The sequence below is a fragment of the Balaenoptera physalus genome (genome assembly GCF_965194825.1).
Source record: "Balaenoptera physalus genome assembly, chromosome: 18".
Classification (NCBI taxonomy): Eukaryota; Metazoa; Chordata; class Mammalia; order Artiodactyla; family Balaenopteridae; genus Balaenoptera; species Balaenoptera physalus.
The window spans coordinates 36,073,117-36,094,935 of record NC_138899.1 but is presented as its reverse complement, the minus strand read 5'-3'; the positions used below and the strand labels follow the sequence as shown (position 1 = coordinate 36,094,935).

Here is a 21,819-nt window from a genome sequence, read left to right as displayed (position 1 = left end):
ACCTGAAAAGTGTGCTGTAGAGTGGATGGAGATAGAGAAGTGATGAGAAAGAATAACATGTTGGTTAGATTGTGACAATACAAAGAAAAACTTGACAATTTAGGCAAAAGACATTTAATAGGAAAAATAACCATAATGTTAGAGGAGGGTTGAGATTAAAAAGACAAGTGGAAGAATTAGTCTTGAATAGTAGAAGGGACACCTATTCTTCCAAGTTTAGAAATAAACCTAGGTGTGCTGATAAAAATATAATAATGCTTTTCATTAGCCTTGCACTTTATACTTTTGATGCACTTCACATATTTGGTTCATATTTGACATTTATTGCATCTTTCCATGTTATTTATCCTTAAACTAAGGCCCAAATATCTGCTTTCTCCATTCCTTTTTCAAAAAATCACTTTTGAAAAGTTACCTTCAGCTTTGGATAATATATATTTTCAATAAAGTAATATTATGACCATAGTCTTATAAGTATAATCTAGAGCAGTGATACAAAGCGGTTCATACTTGTGTCCTAGATTCAAAATTCAAGGTCTACAATTCATTAGCTGGGTGACTTTGAGCAAGACATTTAATCCTGTTGTGTCTTGGTTTTCTCATCTGTAAAATGAGAACAATAATTTTACTTTTTTCACAGGGATGTTGTACTAATGTATGTAAAACCATTTATGCCAAACCCAGGGAGTGTCCTCAAGAACTGTTAACTAGCATTATTCTGTGTTCAGTCCTTGGCATTTCAGAAAATGTGTTAATACTTCCTTTCTCCATGGTAGATTAATAGCTGAAGATGTTGAGTACTATAAATATAAATTAAGCATATAATTAAAGAAAATGTCTAGTTTTATTGAATGCATCATGTTAAAAATCTTGTATACACATGTGTGTATTAAAATATTATATATTTTATATATATATACTGTATATATATATATACTGCTGTCAAGAGACTAATTATTATGCTGTATTTGGCTAAAAGGATGATAAAAGATCACAAACAACAAAAGAAAAAAATAGATAAGCTGGACATCGTCAAAATGAAAAACTTTTGTCCTCAAAGAATACCATTAAGAAATTGAAAAGATAATCCACAGAATGGTAGTAAATATTTGCAAATCCTATAGCTGATAAGGGACCTGTATCTAGAGTACATAAAAAAACTTTTACAACTTAAAAAGAAAAAGAAAAATATTAATTAAAAATGGGCAAAAGAGCTGAACAGATATTTCTTCAAAGAAGATATACAAATATTCAAGAAGTACATGAAAATATGCTCAATTTCATTAGGCATTATGGAAATGCAAATCAAAACCACAAGACATCATTTCTCACTAGGATGGCTATAATCAATAAGAAAGTTAATAAAAGATCATTGGCAAGGATATAGAAAAATGGAACCCTTACGCACTCCTGTAGGGAATGTGAAATGGTACAGCTAATCTGAAAAACCATCTGGCAGGACCTCAGAATCTCTAACATAGAATTATCATATAACCATTTCATTCCTTACAAACCCAAAAGAAATAAAAATATTACGTCCACACAAAAACTTGTATTTGAATGTTCATAGCAGTATTATTCATAATGGTCTTAATGTGTAAACAACCAAAATTTCCATAAACTGATGAATGGATAAGTAAAATGAGGTAGATCCATACAATTCAATACTATTTGGCAACAAAAATAAATGAAGTACTGGCATGTGCTGTAACATAAACAGTTCTTGAAAACATTATACGAAGTGAAGGAAGCCAGTCTTAAAAGACAACGTATTGTTTGATTTAATTCCTATGAAATGTCTGTAACTGGAAAATCGATATAGACAGAAAGTAGATTATTGGCTGCTTAAGACTCGGGAGTTTGGCATGGGGGATGGGAAATGACTGTTAATAGGCATGGAGTTTCTTTTTGAAGGGATGGAAATGTTCTAAAATTGATTCTGGTGATGGATGCACAATTTTGGGAATATACTAGAAAGTATTGAATTGAATTCACACTTTAAATTGGTGAATCATTTGGTAGGTGAATTATATATTAATAATGCTCTTTGTATAAAACATAAAACATTTGGAAACAAGAAAATAAAATATTTTTTCATTCTTCCACAATCATTTACTAATCCCATACTATTATAATGTTCTACTTGTGGATACATTAAGGTTGAAATACTTGATGATAAAAATGGCATTATCTATATTATCTAGAAATTCATTTACATTTCATGGAATTTCAGATTTAATGAGGTATTTGGAAAATCATAAGGCTGCAAAAGACCGCAAGGGATCAGTATGGTCTCAAACAAACTTCATCATTTTACAGTGAATGAGAGAGCTCTCCAGTGAATTGTTCAAAGACACACAGTTTCATTAAACATAGTTTAAACTAAGTCTTATAATTTTCAATGCAATTTTTTCCTGTACTTTACCTTCTTTTTTTGCCCTAGAGGTATTGAAAATCTCAAATGTCTTCAGCAATCAGGTGATCACAGAAAAGTTTGAAGCTAGTTAAAAGTATGGGATTGTTGGCCAACATTAAAGCAGCCTAGACTTTCAGGTCATGTTTTAAAGAAGGGCTTGAGAAAATATCTAGTTTATCCATCTGGTTGGAGTTACTTCCACAGTGTCCATGCCAAGAATTTGACCACGCTGTTCCTGACATCTCAATCTATCCTTTCACAAATAGTTTAAAAAATAAACTTCAAGGAATGTCACACATTGTAAGACATTATTAATTAAAATTTTAGGTCACAATGGTTAATGTTAAGAATATAATATATATAATATCCTATTTGTACAAAATCTTATTCACAGCTTTGAGTAAAAACAACAGAAACTAATATTTGCAGAGAATTATGTATGTTTTGAAATCTAATTCTGATATAAGTTATATTGGCTTTTTAAAGTAAATAAAGGGAACTCTAGATTACTATACTGGTTTTTGGTTTTTTGGCCAATAGGATACATCTATTTTCTACTAATCTTTGATATAGAGGAATACCATTGAATAAAGAGTTGATGGTTGACCTATATTATACTGTTCACCCAAGCTGATTCTTGGAGTTAGTAAGTTTTTCGTCTGTTGATTTTTCAGAAAATGTATTTTATTTTGGACTGGAACCTGAAGCTTCATTGATTCCCATCTCTATGGCCTTGGCCTCCAAAGGATGAATTTACTATTAGAAGTTTATAGATCTTGGTGTTGTTTAGCTTAAGTTATGGTTATTGCCAAGTTTTATTTGTACTAAGCTGGAATACATTACTCATATTTCTGCCTTCTTGAAATGAAATAAGGCAGTAATTCTCAGAGCATTTTATGATTTTAAAAGTAAAAAAAAAAAGTGTTAATTTACTATGATGGATTTCAAATGAGTTCATCAAACTGTCCATATTTTATTCTAAATGCTCTAATAAAATAATATTCTTTCCTATGCCAAGTGATATTTCAAATACTGACAACTAAACCATCACAAATTACTAAAGGCTTTTCACCTATTGAAGCAGGCTGTTCAAATGTATACCACATCGTTGGCCACCTACAAACCAAGCTTTAGAGTCTTTGACAATACTTGCGATTTTCAAATTTTTAATATTTAATGACATATTTTGCTATAATCTTTCTGAAAAGCTAAGAATATACAACTTGCCATATTCTTAGTCCAAAGAAAAAGAAAGTACATTATTGCATCCTCAAATGACATCTGTTAGCACATATGACAAGGCAAACCTAACTAATGAAGGTGATATCCTAAATGTTTTCTATATTTTCTTTATGCTTTTTCTAGTTCTGTGTCAACTTTGTAAATTTTTAAGATATAAAAGTTAATATGATAATGATGAACTAATACAAGTATACATACGTGGAAAATGTCAATGTTTGAAACCACGTAAACTAGGGTTATTACAGAGTTTACTATTTAAAATACAGTCTTTCTTCTGATTAATATATACAGTCAATGCTGATAAAGATGTCTACTTGTATATGTAAATGTATGCATATATGTCTTAATCAGTGACTACATATAATAAACTCTAATTTTAACTTCATCAATTTTCTTCTAGTTCAACTGCAATACATTTTTTTGAAAAGTATGTACTTTTTCTACATTTCCTGTTATCCTGTCTCTTCATCACTTAGTTATCTTTATTTATTCTTATCCATATACCAGAAGTAAAAATAGAAACACTATTTCAAAAATTGATAATTAGGTTATTCTCCTTTCAAATAGAACTGGAGAAGAAGCTGAATTCCATCTCTATCCATATATTTGCAAATCTCTTCATGTTCCTTTAACTGTAGAACCAATTAAAATGAAAACTCTCTTTAACAAATGCTTAGAGTAGTATATCTGGCTTGAATAATATCAGTCTTAAATAAATCTACTTAGATTTAGTATTGATGAAATAGTCCATTTTGTTTAAAAAATGTTTAATCTTCATTGTTTTCCAGAAAGTCTTTTACTAATTATAAATTATATAACTCTAACAAACCTAAAACTTGATTTATATAAGACAATCAAGTAAAGACTGTCTTATATAAAAAAATATAAGAATAATTATAAATACTTATTGGAATAAAGCCCACCACCTAAGTATAACATTTACTGAATCTACTTAGATCAGGATCTGAATTTCGTTTATCAAACCTTTGCCAATTTCTGCTTACTATATCATTATTGACCAGGGGATTTTTCCAGAAACTAACGCCTGTGGCTGGTGATTTTTATTTTGGCCAGCCAAAAAATTAATTCTGTTATTTCACTAACACTTTGCGGGTTATTACATTCAATAGTTACACCTGACACACCTGTACAGTCTTCTAATTTTTGTGAAATGTTGTCTTGAATCCACTCTTCTATAGAAGCAAAGGAACATTCTCCAGCACCGTGAGTTTCATTTTCACTTTCCCTATCAGAATCAATCACTAAGGTTTTTTGTCTTTTTGTTGGTCTAATAATAACATCGTCTGAATCAGAACTATATTCTGAAGAACTATCATCTTCTGAGACACTAGTATATATGTTGCTCGGACAATCAGAGAGAGTATCTGCATAAAATTCACTGAAAAATTCTTCTTCACTCAAAATTTCACAGCGCGTCATTTTTGAAAATCTTACGTTTATAATACACACAAGATTGGAACAAAAACCTAACGAAGCAAAATGTGAATGATAATGACAATCATAAGTTGTATAATGAACCCTTGATCAATTTTAAGCTCTAACAACTTCACAAGGTGATGTTAATTGTATCACTCTCTAAAAACGTATTGATACGTCTCAGGTCAATAACGTTTGGGTAGCAAAAGAAGTATTAATACATCTCCGGTCAATAATGTGCTATTATCCAGCAATTTTTAATGATGATGTGGTATTTTATATAATCTGAAATCATATACAATAGTATACATTTGGCCCACTATTAATTCTTTGTAGTATGTGCCCTTTCTGTTAAACCACCAGGTTTTATATTTATTCCTGGATAGCATAGTGACCTTCAATGAAAACTAAATTTAAATATGAATAGTTTTTATTAGATATACTAAAAAATATTAAATATAGACCTTGAATATGAAATAGGTCCAGTGAAAACTTAATTTAAAAATATACATACACAGTAGGTGTAATAATGTTACCTGTTAAACAGTTTTGAAATAGCTGATAAAAAAAGCTAATGAACTCTAAAGATCATGGTACATCCTGTATGTATTTATTTATTTGTACATACATTTTAATAAAGAGGTATGAAAAGTAAATTTAGGCACCATATAAATATTTTTAATTATCACAGAATAGAGATAATATACATCACTTTAAATTATTAATATTCAAAAACTTTCATTTAAGTTGGTAAACTTTTAATAGTATTTCAACTTATTAATATGTAAAACTATTCATTTACTCTTTCTTTCAAACATCATTTATCATGTGCCTACAATGAGTAAGGTGCTATCCTAAGAACTAAGAGTACAGCAGTGAACAAGTCAGATGAAGTTTGTGGAACTTACGGAACATGCAGTCTAGCTCTGTGCAGAAAATTTAACACATTAGAGTAACTTGGGGTCTGGGAGGAACATCTGATACTCTATTAGAAGTTATTTTCCCCTTGAATTGTGTTTAGTTGTACAATACGTTTCTGAAAGTATTATTTTAAGGAAATGATCTGCCACATCTCTATACAGCTCTGTGTACAAAGGGCGAACTGGGCTTCCCCTCAGGCAAGGATTGATTTAGCATATTTCTTGTGAACTATAATCGATCCCTCTTCCTTTTATTCCTCTTTTAAAAAGATACTATTAAAGATCTTTAAGCACAAGTATAATCCTTAACAGAAATGACACAGAGAGAAAAATCGAAAAGGGAAGCATAAAAAAAAAATGAGTTCCATGTTATGTGATTCATTACCTCAGCAAGTAAGTATAAATACTTTATAATATTAGTTCATGATGTGCAAATTTTTGTAATAAACTGACACTTTCATATACTTACAAAATCAGACTTTTTCACAGGCGTTTAAAAAATCAGAACAAAAGCAAATTATTGATTTCATTGTTGAAGAACAGTGCTTTGCAAAATGAAAGGGAACTGTAGCCAAAAATTTCTGGCTTTTCCTTCTTCTGACATCACCTAGGAAGCCCTTTTTGAACTATTTTAATAAAGTAGAAATATTGGGACTTCCCTGGTGGCGAAGTAGAAATATTATTTATCACAGAAGGAAATTCTATACATTAAATGATTGAAATAAACACTAAGGAACTACTTATGAGTTACTATGAAAATCCTTTAGATGTGGGTTTATAGGATATTTTTTAACACTATTGTTCCTTCTTGGAATTGTGTTAGTTATATTGTTGCTGCAGAATCAATTCAAGACATATAGCAACTCTATAAAAATTTAAATCCGCTAAAATAAAAAATACCTAATACTTTTTAATAATTTTAATAGTAGAGTTTGAGCAGGTGTGTGTGTGTGGTGTGACTTTATAATACAGCTGTGTGCTGAATCTTTGCGTTTTAGAAGTAGCTCAGTAGAAGAAATGAAAATAAAATTAGAGTATGAAAATGAAAGAATTCTTACAACGAATGGAATGTTTTTCAAGTAGATGAATATTATCTTCTTCACCATTAACAACAACAAAGCAGAAGGATGCATTTCTTAAAATAGACTGTCTGTGATTTGAATATGAAAGCCTAAAATGGAAACATATTTGAAGAGCATCTGAATAGAAGAAATGGACTGTGCCTAAAATTATCCCTTAAAAAGCTTATAATTTTCATTGGATCCACTGTGATTATGCTTAATTAGTCTTCAAAACTGTCATAAATGTACATTTCATTGTGGTTATTTTCTAGAATCCTAACAATTACAAAGTTCTATGCAGTCAAACTGCAATTACATGAGTGAATAATTACTTGTTATAATATCACTATTTATTATACATCTCTATCAGTTTATCTGGTGTAATCTGAATATCCTCTTTGTGTACAACACTAAACAATTTAAAGGCAATTTTTAAAAACTCCTCCACTCAAATCAACTTCCAATCTTAGACAGTAGACTAGAATTTTACCAATAACTGTGAGTTAGAACACAAATGAAAACTGCCTTTGAAGAGTTGTCAGTCTAATTTAGGGACAAAACAAGCAAAGAAAATCATACACAAAAACAGGACAAGAGGAAATTCCTTTCTACGCAGGCCTCCACATACTTCCTTACTGCTTGTGAGGATTAAGAATTGGTGGTAGTTGTCCTCTGAGCCACTCATTGTACTCATCTGGAACCTTCACTTCTTATCAATTTACAAAGAAATTCTGAAAATCAAATTTGGCTAATTTTCAATTTGACATTTATATACTGACTTAAAATCATTACTCACACCATGTATGTATATGAGATACTCAAAGGACTAACACAAAGTAATGAATGAAAGGAAAAAAAGAATATTCAAAGCAAATTTTAGTACTAATATATCACATAGTAGTCCTGAGCAAAATATGGATGAAGTGAACTTTATTTTGACGATGTAGAAAAGCAAAGACATTTAAATTGCATTTGTTCTACCAAAGCAAACTCTAATTTATGTCTTATTAGAAGGGTTATTGGTAAAGATTTTTTAAAAACCATGCTGCTGGCTAGAAACCACGAGAAATGTCAGGTATTTCAAAACCATAAACAGAAACCACATAAATAAAGTTTGTTCGTTTTCTCTGGCATTGCTTTAATGTCTATGAAGGACAAGTGAACCATGTACAGGAGTTTTTAGAGTCCGGACTCTGGAAGGGTCACTGCTCTTATCCTGAGTCTGGAAGGCTTTATTCTCCAGCTCAGAAATGTCTACTTTTCAAAGCTACTGATTGAACATAGCAGACTCTAATTAGTCTTATTACCACTGCTTCTGCCTCTAGCACAAACACTGTGGAATATTCCAAGCCATGCTGGTAGCACTGAGCAGAAAGTGAGGGTGAAGTGAACAGGGAAATGAAAAAACTGAGGAGCAAAATCTTCATGGAATTCTTTGGTCTCATCTACGTTTCAGGTTTATAGTGTCCATTTGTCTCAAGTAATCCATGTTTTGAAATATTCTGGGTATCAGAAATCCAATTTGATATACTGGGTAAAATGTAAATTTATTAGCATATTAGATAGAGCTTGAAATTTGTGGTAAGATAGTACCAGGCTTAAATCCCCATTCTAGCATGTTCAATCTATTATTCCTGAGTAGATTATTTAATTTCCTAAACCTTAGCTTTACCATTTTTAGAATGGATATAACATACTTTGCAGGAGTTGTGAAAGGATTAAATTTCAAAAGTTTGTTTAACATGTAGAGCAATGCCTGATATACACTATATACTTACCTCGTGCATCACCAGCACCAGTAGTGGTAAGCATTGCCATCAAACAAAATGGCAGAAGCTAAGTTACCTCATTTTCTCTTTTTCTTTCTCACTCACCCAGTACATGTGTGTAAATATCCATGTAGACCTTTAATGAAGTACTAACCTTATTCTTACTTTTTGACTTCTTCTAACGCCAATCTGGTGATTAGTCTTAAAATTAAATCTTGGCTCTTAACTTGCTCAAAAACTTTCAATGTTATACCATTATTTTAAAATAAAAACCCAAATCTTTAAAAAAGTCTCCTTAACCCTGCAAAATTTTGTTCTGCCAAAATCTCAAGCTCATTGTCTACACCTCTTCTTTGCCTTTCCCACCATCCCATCACACTTGAATTTCCTTAAACAGAACAAAGCAGCTTCCCACCTCAGATCATTGGCACTTACCTATGTCATGAATATTCTTTAACTCTTCACTTGACTAATATCTGCTTCATCATTTACAACTCAGTTTTTGCATCACATATTTAAAGAGGCTTTCCCTGTTTCACTCTCCTGTAGCATCCTATTATTTTCCTTTGTAGTATTTACCATACATATAATTATCATTCATGGTTATAATTTCTTTGCTCCAACATATTCATCTTGACTCTAAGGGCAACATATGTCTATTTTGGTCACCATTGTATCCCCAGGCCACCTTCTACAGCTCCTGGTACATAGTAGTCAGCAATCACTACCCACTTCAACAATGAATGCTATGTACAGACATCTCTCTAGGTTTCCAGGTTATAGAAAGTTAAACAAATGCTACCACATTAATGGTGGAAGTAGGCAATAACAACACTTAACAACAAATATATGGTATAAAGGTGGAAATTAAAGTACTCTACAGGATATAAAACAGTGTGAGGAAATAGAGAGTTTTCAAGGCCAGGTCACCTGCAGCAGAATATTCAGATAAGAGATCTCTGTGGAAGTGAAATTTGAGCAGAAAGCTGAATGAGGCAGAGAAAGGATATAAATATTTGGTATAAGAGTGTTTCTGGCAGAAGGAAGAAAGAACAGCACAAAGGTCATCTGGTGATATTATGCTTGTTGTAGTCAAAAAACAGCAAGAAGATCAGTGTGGCTGGAATTGTGTGAACAGGGAAAACAATGATAGGAAATATGATTGGAAAGAAAGTTAGAAAGAAACCATGAGTAGTCTTGTTGAATGACTGAATTCAGGAGTACTGAGAATCACAATTCTAAATATCTATGAGAACTGAAGAAATTAATTAATGTATTAATTTCTGATAGGTGCTGATAATTAACAGGTGCTGAAAATTTGTTGGGACAAAACGAATCTCAATGGAAAGAATTGTTCTCTGTCACAAAAGTTGCAATATAGTTGTGAAGACCAGCCATAAAGACATAAAAGATAATTAATTGCATAAGAAAATTTATGGTGACATCATATAATCCTAAGGAAAGGAATACTAAGAATTTAAATGAAGGAGAGAATGCCATGAAAAGTTTTAAAATATTTCTTAGGCATGGATGAACTTACCTGGAAACTGAGGGGTTATTTAGAATTAGATACCAGAGATTCCAGACAAGTGAACTATTGTGAGTAAAGTACAAGTAAAGGGAATTTACAGCACATATTTAGAACAGGTGAAATTAATTCAATGTATTTTTAGAAATAAATGCCCAGGTAGTTGTTCAGAAGTTAGGTGTGCAGAACCATGCCTATCAAAATATGGAGTTTAAACCTGCTATTTGAGGGTATATGTTTAAGACGTTGTTGAATTAAGAAAGCAAGCCACTCTGTGTTCTATGTAAGACAGATTTTGGATAGGAAATTTGAGACCTAAATGGTCTTTGAAAGGGCCATGGAAGTGAAGGTCAGGGAACTTTCTGCTAATGATCTCAACCTTCTGTTCAATGTGAAACGTTCTGAAAAGTACTATGCAAAGGCACTGAGTTCCTCAAGAACTTCCAGAAGTCTCCCTTCAACTGTCTCAGTCTACAGCAGTGAAGCCAATTGCTTTTAAGGGCTCACTTAAAAGTTACTTCAATTTTCCATTGTCCACATATCTGCCTGAATCTGCATGTGGAGAAATAATGGCTTTTTCTCTTCCACCTTCTATACCTTACCTGAGTGCCTCTTATGGCAAACTCTAACCTAGAACTGTATGGAGAGAGGATTTCTTAAAAATGAAGATCCAGGAGTCTCCTCTAAAGGTAAAGCTGACCTTGGAAGGAAGTAAGGTTGATGATCAGTAGAAAGAGATAAACCAGCATAGAAAGAACAATCAGAAGACTGAAGTAGAAGTTTGTACTACTAAAATGAAAAACAGAATGAAAAAACACTTAAACACTAATGTTTTAAATGAAAGCTCATTCTATCAAATACATGAATATACCTATTTTCATGCCCTGATATTATTCAGCCACATGAACCAAATTATTTTTCAACTTTTCTTCATATGACATGGTTATAAAATGTTTATTATTCTTGTTATTCTCATCTATTTCTGTTTGTCACTCTCTAATGTTTTTAAAATGTGATGTCCAGAACTAAGAACAGGTCTCAAAATGAACTCTGACTAATAGAGAACTATTTCCTTCAATTATTTTGTTGCTATCTGTATATTCATGCAGCCAAAGTTTAAATTAATGTTTTAGAATATATTTCACACTTCTGCCTAATATTGAGCTTGCAATCAAACTTTTCCAGTATTTTGCACATGAACCACTGCCAAGCAGGGTCACCGTTCCTGAATCGATTTCAGAATCATCACACAAAATCAATAGCTGAAGCCAAATAAATAAGTGAAATTTCCAAAGGAAACATAGCAAAGCATATAAAAAGCAAAGGCATACAGACAGCAAGTTAAGATCTGGATGTTGAAGATCAAGTTCATATCTAAAACATTTTGACAAGGAAATTGAAAATTAGAAAATAATGTTACTTATAAAATAAGCAAAGAACACATATTTAGACCCAATAAATAAATTAATTCAGTACCAGAGGTAGTAGAAAATCTCAGATGATTTGTTACTGAAGTAGTTAAGAAGAAGAAAAAATAACATAATAAGTTTGTTCTCAAAGCACAGATTGAGTAGATTAGATGAGGAGATATGCAGGATTAAACACGGATCAGAAGCAAATATATGGTGAGAAATTATAATACCAGATACAAACACTCATTGTAAAGTGTTAGAACTGAGAGAAAATAACGATCTAGGAAGACAACTGGTCAGTAAATTTTCTTCATTAAAATAGTAACCCAGGAGCATCGGGAGAACACTAGAGCTTCACGTTTCCCAAAGAATTTGAAATCTTTTTAATTTCAACAGACATGACACAACACATGATAAATTCATAGTCTCAAAAATAAGTTAAAATAGTTATTTAGAATGTTGAATGTCTTAGCTAGAATCCTTCTATATTTCTGTTTTACATATATTTTACTATGGAATATAAATTTTAATGTGTTTAAAAATATATTGTTACTATTGTGTGATAAATTGCAGATTAGTCCAAGCAGCTGCAAGAAAAACATTTTTATTACTAAATTAATAATTTCAAACTAGACCAGAAGGGACCATTATCCCTCTGGATATGGAGGCATATTGTTCTTTGGCTTAGCTAAGCCAGGAACTCCTAAGAGCAATGAAATCTGCATAATTAAATGACTGCAGTTAGACTTTGATATTTTGGTTGATGAAGTATGTGTTTACATTGATTTTATACGGTTCATATAATTTCAATAGTAGTACTGTGCCTTGTCATGAAATATTTTGAAAAAAGAATTTGAAAATAGAATTACAAAGCATGTATCTCCTTCCTTTTATTTCTACATTTTCATTTAATTTACTAATCTGTTTAACAGATTAAGGAAGAAAATTAAAATAATATTGAGATTCTGTCTAAGAATAACAATGAGAAGACTTTTAAATGGCTAACTGTCATTAGTAGTTTGAAAAGGTGTTAAAGCTCAAAATAAGACCTTTTAAATAAATAGCAACTATAAAGCTTAATGAGATTTATTTCGTATAAATTCTTCCCTTGAGGTGAAAAGAGAAAGTTCTGTACTTTACAATTGGTTGTTTCAATAATAAAAATCAAATCATTAATAATGTTAATAATAATAACCAGAGCAAAAATGGCTAACATTTTATATAGAGATTGCTATATTCCAGGTACTGTATTAAGTGCTTTTAGAATGATTATTTCTAGGATATGAAATGATGGGTGTGAAATTGTTGTAACTGATTATTCAATTCTAGAATGGAGATAACATTAAGAGAAACACACTACGAAGTACACATACTTAAAGTCTAAAATTCAAATGATTTTTAATATCTCTTATAAAGCTGTTAAAATACCTACACATATACATAGTTGTGTATATATAGCAAAAAATTAAAGAGAAAAATATCAAATAGGCTTATAGTATTTCAGGACTATTTACTGACAGATATTCAGTCAGTTTAAACTCTTTATGAAAATGGTACAGAAAGTCAAATTAAAAAAAAAAAAAATAGATCAGTTGATCTATATATCTAAATATTTTCCCTTAGTATAGTAGTTCCCAGGAGTTCTGAAATCCAATATTCACTATAACAATAAATACTTTAAATATACAGTATAGATGTGATTTTTTTTTCTCCACAAATCATACAGGCAAATCCATACCTAACATATCATGCTATGATAAAAAGTGTATTAAATAGCTGGGGCTGCCATAACAAAATACCATAGACTGGGTGGCTTAGTCAACAGGAGTTTATTTCTCATAGTGTTGAAGGCTGAGAAGTACAACATTTAAGGTATAGGCTGATTGGGTTCCCTGGTGAAGGCTCTATTCTTAACTGGCAGGTGGCTATCTTCTCACTGTGTCCTCACATGGTAGTGGAAGAAAGGAAGCAAACTCTCCAGTGTCTCTTCTTATAAGGGCACTAATCTCATCATGAGGGGCCAACCATGATGACCTCACCTAAATCTAATTACCTCCAAAGTCCCCATCTCCAAATAATATCACATTTGAAGTCGGACTTCAACATTGAATTTTGGTTGATAGAACTCAGTCCATGGCAGAGACGTTGTTAGAAAAATTCAAAAGAAAAACTTTTGTGGCATAAACTTCTAGCTCTTAACTAGAAAGAAAAGGGAAAAAATAGGGCAGCTGTGTAAGCGGATACAAAAAGATAGATATGCCAGGAGCAATTAAGAAAAAAATCTTTTAAGCACTATTTAAAATTCCGAGTAGTCAATATCTATATCTATATTGCCTATAAAATGTAAATAAAACCATAAAGCAATAATAAAGTCCATTGTGTGATGTCTTTTTTTACTTTTAGATTATTAAATATTATATGGTACATTGTGTCCCATGATAAAAATGTACCAAAGATGCAAAACTAATTTTAAACTTTAAAAAATTGTTCAACACAACAACAGCAATTATTTTAACCTCTGATAATACAGCTATGTCTCTTTTATTTAAAAATTAAATTTCCTTACCATTGTGTAGCTGTGGGCCACCTTCATTAATTCAATGCATCCTTGAGCATCTGCAAATGCTCGGATTCCTAAACAGTTAGATGGATGCAAGAGCTTCATGAGGAAATGGCAGCACACTTCTACTACTTGAGGAAGCTGAAGAAGGGAAGCTGCAGCAAGAAGGTTTTCAATGGTTTCTTCCTTTAATTCCAAGCAACCTAAACATTAAGTGAAAAGAATTATGAAACTGTTCAAAACATGAAATAACATGTACCATTCTATTACTCAAAACATTAGTCCAATCTTCTAGAAATGATCTGAACCTAAATTGATAATCCAAATAAATATAACTCATGAAAAGCCAGCAATTGTTTTCAACATCTTGCATTTCTTAGTTTGTGTAATGTTCAAAATCATGTAGTACATACAAATGCAGCTTCAACTAAAATATCTGTATCCTATTGAACAGGAATTATGGTTGTTCCTTTGATTGTGGATTAGGAAAGAAAAAAAATAGAAATATTTCACAACACACGTCTACAAGCTTAGGAGAGCAAAGATGCACTAACATCTTCTGACAATATATGTGTATAAGAATATGAAATACCTATGTATGGATAATGAACATATGTATATGTATCTATAAATACCTGTGTTGTATATGCTAATATTGTATTTAACTCACTGTGCCTATGATTATAGTTTCCTATAATTTTTCTTTCTTTTTGGTCAGTTAACTTCAAAAATTAAGCTCTTTAGCATTTCCCCTTTTTTCTAACTACTGGAATAACTTATTAAATAATGGAGCTATTCCTAGACTGTTTATAAATCTCATCTTTGAAAACTTCTGGGCTGAACTATTTAGATTATATTTCATTTAGCAATTCAACACATCTTTAATAGGTATAGTTCCATTCAGATTTTCTATTACTATTGGGTGAGGTCATACATTCTCAGAAATGGTTTATTGAATCTTAGTTTTTGTGACACAGACGGCTACTCTTCACTAGAAATATCTCCACTCATTTTTCCTGAACACAGGGTCAGGCCACATACTGCCATGACACATGTCAGTGGATGTGTGTTGCTACCACACTGAGGCATTTATAATGTGAGTGTGCTTCATCCCTACTCTTGCTCTTCTACCAGCTAACTGAAGACAGCATAAAAATCCTAGTGGATAGAGGGAGGCTACACGGGGAGCAAGGAGCCTGAGCTCTGAATCCATGCCCAGAATTATGAGCTTCAAACAGCAATATACAATGTTTAAACTAATAATACTCCCCAAATAAACTCAAGTTTAAACTTGTGTATGTACTTGAATGCAGTCCCAAGTGTCTAAGTTTGAAACTCAAGTGTAAAATCATAGAGAAAAATAATTGATTAACCTTTATTATTAATATGTTGTCATCTAATTTAGAAGGGTATTCTTGCCAGCTGAAATATATTTTCTAACTTTTGTGATGCTACTGTAATTTTGTCTTAGATTTCTCCTTTTTTCCATCATTAGCATTTATTTTTATGACATGTAAGAGAAGTTGTCTACTTTCAAGAATTCAACTTTCAAGGACAGAATATTTATTAAGAAAACTCTTATAAACAGAATGCCTTTATTTTTTCCCACACCAAAATTTTTGTTCTGGATTTTTTAAAACTTACAATAATTTGCAAGAATAATACAATAAGCACTTAAAAACCTTTCACTTAACTTCACCAAGTGTTAACATTTTGCTATATTTATCTATGTGTGTGTGTGTTTATGCTGTAGTTGCTGAATTATTTGATGGTACTTCTAATCAACATGGATTTCACCCCTGAATACTTCAGTGTTTGTCTCTAAGAACAGAGCTTTCTCCTACATAGCCACTCATGAATGTAATTCTTTAAACTCACAAAATTGATACAACAGTATTTGCTATAATGCAAATTTCCCCAAATGCTCAAATAAGATGCTTTAAAGATTTTATTTTTAAATTCAGAATCTAATTGTCTCACACATTACATTTACTTATGTCCCTTTAGTTTTCTTTAATCTAGAACAGTTTCCCAACTATTTTGTCATTCACATTTACGTTACTGAAGAGTTCAGACCAGATGCTTTGTAGAATTCCCCAATTTGGGTTAGTCATATTTTTTCCCCATGATTAGATTTAACTGAAAACTTTTTGGCAGGAAGACTGTACAGGTGATGTTGTACCCTTTTCAGTGCTTATATAGAGAGAGGTCCCTAATGTCAGTATATCACTGTTGATGGTATTAAATTTGGTACCTTGTTTAAAATACTGTCTGCCAGATATCTTCATTTTTAAGAAACTCTTCCCTTTATACTTAATAAGTAATCTGTTGGGTGAGGGATAACTTTGCTTTCAAACATGACATTTCACCCATAACTTAACATGTTTAACAGATGAAGAGCATTATGTTTTATTTATGAGTTTCAATGAAAGAATAAGAGAGCAAATGAATCTAATGCATATTTCCAAGTAACACAAGGGATTTGATGAAGAAAAAAGAAAGGTAAAGTGGATGCAATAAATTGAAAGGAAATTAAAACTTTTTTTATTACATATTAATTTCCAATTAAATTAGCTATCTAAAGTTTAGTTTGGTATAAAAGAGAGACACTATCAATAATAAAAGTTATTAAACTTTCAAGATTCTAAAAAATGCACAAGGACCCTGTTCAGATATTATCAACTAGTAGAACATTGAGTATCATGATCAATTTGAGTGAGGAGACATTTGCCAATAGTAATAAAATTATCTGAGGTGTTTATATTTCACATTATCAATAACTTTGTCATTCAGTAGTAATGTCAAACAAAATCTTCATCTGCAGTTGAAGGATTCATACCAGTTTAAATGATTTTAAGAACTAATTATATTAGTGCAATTATAGATACATATGTTAAAGTTTATGAATATTATAGGAAACATCAAAATAAAGTATACTACAAATTGTGGAAACCTATATTTTATATAGACTTTAGCTGATTTACAAAATGTATACCTACACTTATAAAAATAAAAAATATAAAATATAGAGGAGCTAACATGAATACTATAAAATCTGTTATTATTTACAATTGATTATAAGCATAACAATTATATACATATATACATATATATATATATATTTTACATGTCATGATTTAAGACCTTTGGAGGAATTTTACCTAAAAGTTTTCAGTAAGATTATCAAGAAGATATTTGTATGCTTTATAGCATAGATCATATGAAAATCAGTTAAAAAAGGATATGGTTTCAGATGGCATGGTTTTTATAGATTCCATTTTTGTTGTGATTTCAGAACAGTGGGAGAGTGATTTTCTTTAATTTTAATTGATTAGTTGTTCTCAATAGCGTCTGTGCAGAAAAGAATTAACACAGCAGGCCTGAACTGCTCTCCTTGAAAAATCCTGCTTGCAAGATTTGCCCTTGACTAGTGTCTGCAAACTTAGATATCAAGAGGGTTCCCACCATTAAGTAATATAAAAGGCTCACTGTGCCTAAACTGTTTGTGTAAGCATTATGGTTTATGCCTAACAACTGCTTTCCTTCTGGGAGTCTTGAATTTTGGTATATACTAAGCAGAGGCTGCCTATGTGATTAGCCCTCAACAAAAACCTGGACCTCCAAGTCTCTAATGAATCTCCCTGTTGGCAGCAACTCACTGGTTTCGTCACAACTCTTTGCAAAGGAAATTAAATGCCTCCTGTGCTATTCCACTTGGAATACTGAACTTGGAAGTTTGCTCCTTGTTTCCCAAAGACTATGTCCTGTGTACCATTTCCCTTTCCTCATTATGCTTTGAACCCTTTTGATACAACAAATCAGAGCAATTGGTTTGTCTGTATGCTGAGACTTGTGAGCCACCCTCTCATGAATCATCCAACCTGGAGGGTTAGTCTTGGGGATGTCTCAACACAGCATTCTAATTAGAATAGTTGGGGTGGTGGCTGATGTTTGAGATATACTGTGCCCATGGGCTGGAAGATACAACATTGCTAAGATTTCAACTGACCCCAAATTAATCTATAGATTTATTATAATCATATTTAAAATCCCAGCAGACTTTTTGTAGAAATTGCAAAACTGATTCTAAAGTTCCTATGTAAATGCAATGACCTAGAATAACCAAAACAATTTTGAGAAAGAACAAAGTGGGAGTAATGTCACTACCAGATTTTAAGACTTTTTACAAAGATATGGTAATTAAAATTGATTGCTATTGGTCTAAGTATAGACAATAGATCAATGGAAAATAATAGATTCTAGAAAGTTTTTCAAAGGCTCAAAAAAAATTCAACTGAGAAAGGATAGTCTTTGAATAACTGGTACAAGCAGATAGGCATGTACAAAAACTTGTGTTTTAATCCGTACCCCACAAAATATATAAAATTTACTCAAAATTGATCATAGTCCTAAATTTAAAACTTAAAACTACAAATCTTCTCTAAGAAACATGGGAGAAATCCTGTGACTTTAAGTTAGTTAATGATTTCTTAGATAAAACATCAAAAAGCATAATCCACAAGAAAAATGTTAAATTGGACTTTATAAAAATCACTACAAGTGACAATAGTAAAGGAACAAAAAGATGAACCATGAATGGAAAAAAATGTGTGCAAAATCATATATCTGATAAAGTACTTGTATCCAAAATACATAAAGAACACTCAAACTCAATAATAAAAAAATTTTGATGGGCAAGTGATCTAAGCAGACATTCCACAAAAGAAGATACATGAATGTAAAGTGCTCAACAATATCACTATTTAGGAGAATGCAAGGTGAAAAGCACAATGATATACCACTACACATACATTAGAACAGCTGGTGGAAATGTGAAATGGTATAACCATTTTGGAAAACATTTTTACAATTTCATCTTTCAAATGACTCAGCCATTTCACTCCTAAGTATTTACCCAAGAGAAATAAAAGAATGTGTCAATATAAATCCTTCTACATGAATGTTTATAGCAGATTTATTTTGTAATGACCAAAACCCTGAAAACAACCCATTCATCAGCAAGTGAATGGATGAAAAAATTGTAGCCTATCCATTTACTGGAATAAATTAGAAAGAACTATTGATATGTGCAACATCATGGTTACTTATGCTGAGTGTAAAATTAGGCTGAATGTAAGAAATCAGACGAAGGTAACTCTACCATCCAATTTAATTAAAATTCTTAAACATCCAAACTTATTTATTGTGAGTGACATAAATCAGATCATCAGTACCTGAGCATGGGTTAGGGCTGAGGAGAGGCAACAAGATGGATCATAAAAAGAGGTTACAGATATATTCATTATCCTGACTATGGTAATAATTTTATGTATGTATACACATGTCAAAACATCAAATTGTATACCTTATATATGTATAGCTCATCGAATGTCAAATATTCATCAATGAAGCTTTTAAAAAATACTCAAATGTTAACAAAGGTGATGTGAGTTGACTAGTACCTGTAAATATTTTCTGAGGGCTTTAATTCAAATTTTACTAACAAAATCACAAAGATAGAATATTATAATTTAGAGACATTGTGGTTATGTGTACATTTTTTCTTAAGTTTACAATGTACAGAACACATTATTATAGTCATGGAAACTTCATATATACTATTACCAATTTAAAATACTTGACCAAAGTATTTTAAAAATAATCTTATAAGTGTAAACCTAACATGTAAAATGGTGTGTGTGTGTGTGTGTGTGTGTGTGTGTGAACATTAGTATATTTACCTTCCCAAAGTGATTCATAGATATTATGATTCATATATATTATGCAGTGAAATAAGCTATAGGATATATAAGAACAAATAATTATTCAGTCTAAATTCAAATACTGGATCTAATATTGTACTTTATAATAATTTAGGTAAAATGTCAGCAGGACATCTCACCATCCTTTCCTGTAAAAAAAAGAAAAAAAGAGAGAGAGAGTAAAACTAAATTTTCACAGGTTATCTATAGACTAATTTTTAAAAGTTACTTAGTGGTAATTTTGGATGTGAATTTGGAGGATATGAGCATTGTTTGTGCTATTTTTTTCAACTCGGAATATATCCAATGAAAGGATCCATTTGTAAAAGCCAGAAGGCACAAATGGAATATTAGTTAGTGTTGAGCTTGAATACACACAAATTGAGCTACCTCATGCATGATATATTCTTTGTATCTATAACCTGGCTATTTCTCTGGCAGATTTAGATGGTAAAAAGGCAAAAATCTGCTAAGTATTTGACTTAAAATAAACCTAAAAAAAGATATGACTACTGTTAATGGAAAAAAAAGTAATTCTACACATCCACTCAAAGTTAACTTTCAAGGCATTAATGCTCACAAATGGCTTTAGACTTACTGAGAGGGAAAATCTATGTTTTTACTTTAGGTGACATTGAAAATTGGCTATAAAATATCCAATGACATTCTAGATAACTAAGGAGCTATGACTATAGTAAAAGAAAACCCTGAGAAAATTTTCTTAAATAATAAGAAAATATTTATAATGTTTCTTGACAAGTCCAGAGGATGAGGCTCGTTGTCCCCAGAACTGATTTATTGAAGGGCTCAACACATCTTTAGGAAACAGCCATCCCTTCAAGAGTCTTGCTGTTTCCTCATGTTTGCTATAGTTTCAAGCTTCAAATTCAGATAGGAAAACACCCATCAGAAGAGAGAGTATTCCTTAATGCATTGATACATTTCTGTTGCATCAGTGAAGAAATCTTTACTAAAAGTTCCCCAGAACTCTTTCTTTATGTTGCCTTGGCAAAAAATTTTATGACATAACCATGCCTTAACCCAATAATTAGCAGTGGGGTAAAACCCCAATAACTGATTTTGACCCTACACGAATTACATTGATAGAAATGAGTCACTCTCCCTTGAGTTAACTGGGGGAATAAGAAGGGACTGACTTTTGAATATGGTACCTCTAATGTGTGCTACATTATCTGCAGTCTCACCTTAAGTAAATGCCAAAGCTACTGAGTATTCCAAACACGTATTAGTGAACTCAAACTCTGATTTCCTACAAGAGAATATAGTTAAATTTACACTATATTGGAATGAAAATATGTAAAATATAATTGGAAGAAAATCACAAAGATTATAGAAGAATATGAATCTGTGCTGTTCATATTTTAATAGATAAGTTATATTCTATTAACAACTATACTGTATAACCATATTTTATGTATAAAATCAGTTATATTGAAAAGATAATGTATTTTACCAGATAAGTGCAAGAACTGTCCATAAATCCATAAAGTAAATTAAATATTCTATCTATCTATCTATCTATCTATCTATCTGTCTACCTACCTAACTATCTCTATCTTTAATGGAAATAAAGAGAAATAATATGATACATTAGAATTAAAACAAAGTAAAAACTGATATTTTAGTAATTTGTAGGGGTTTAAAAAATAAACTTTTTAAAAAATATTTTATTTATTTATTTGTTGAAATTG

General features: G+C 31.3%; 1 protein-coding gene across 1 annotated transcript in view; it reads right to left on the bottom strand.

The window, feature by feature from the left end:
* KLHL1 (kelch like family member 1) overlaps positions 1-21,819 on the bottom strand; it is a 424,255-nt gene that overhangs the window by 200,547 nt on the left and 201,889 nt on the right. Inside the window, exon 4 of the mRNA XM_082434833.1 lies at positions 14,352-14,548. Coding sequence (XP_082290959.1) covers positions 14,352-14,548 — 197 coding nt within the window. The remainder of the gene's footprint in view (positions 1-14,351; positions 14,549-21,819) is intronic.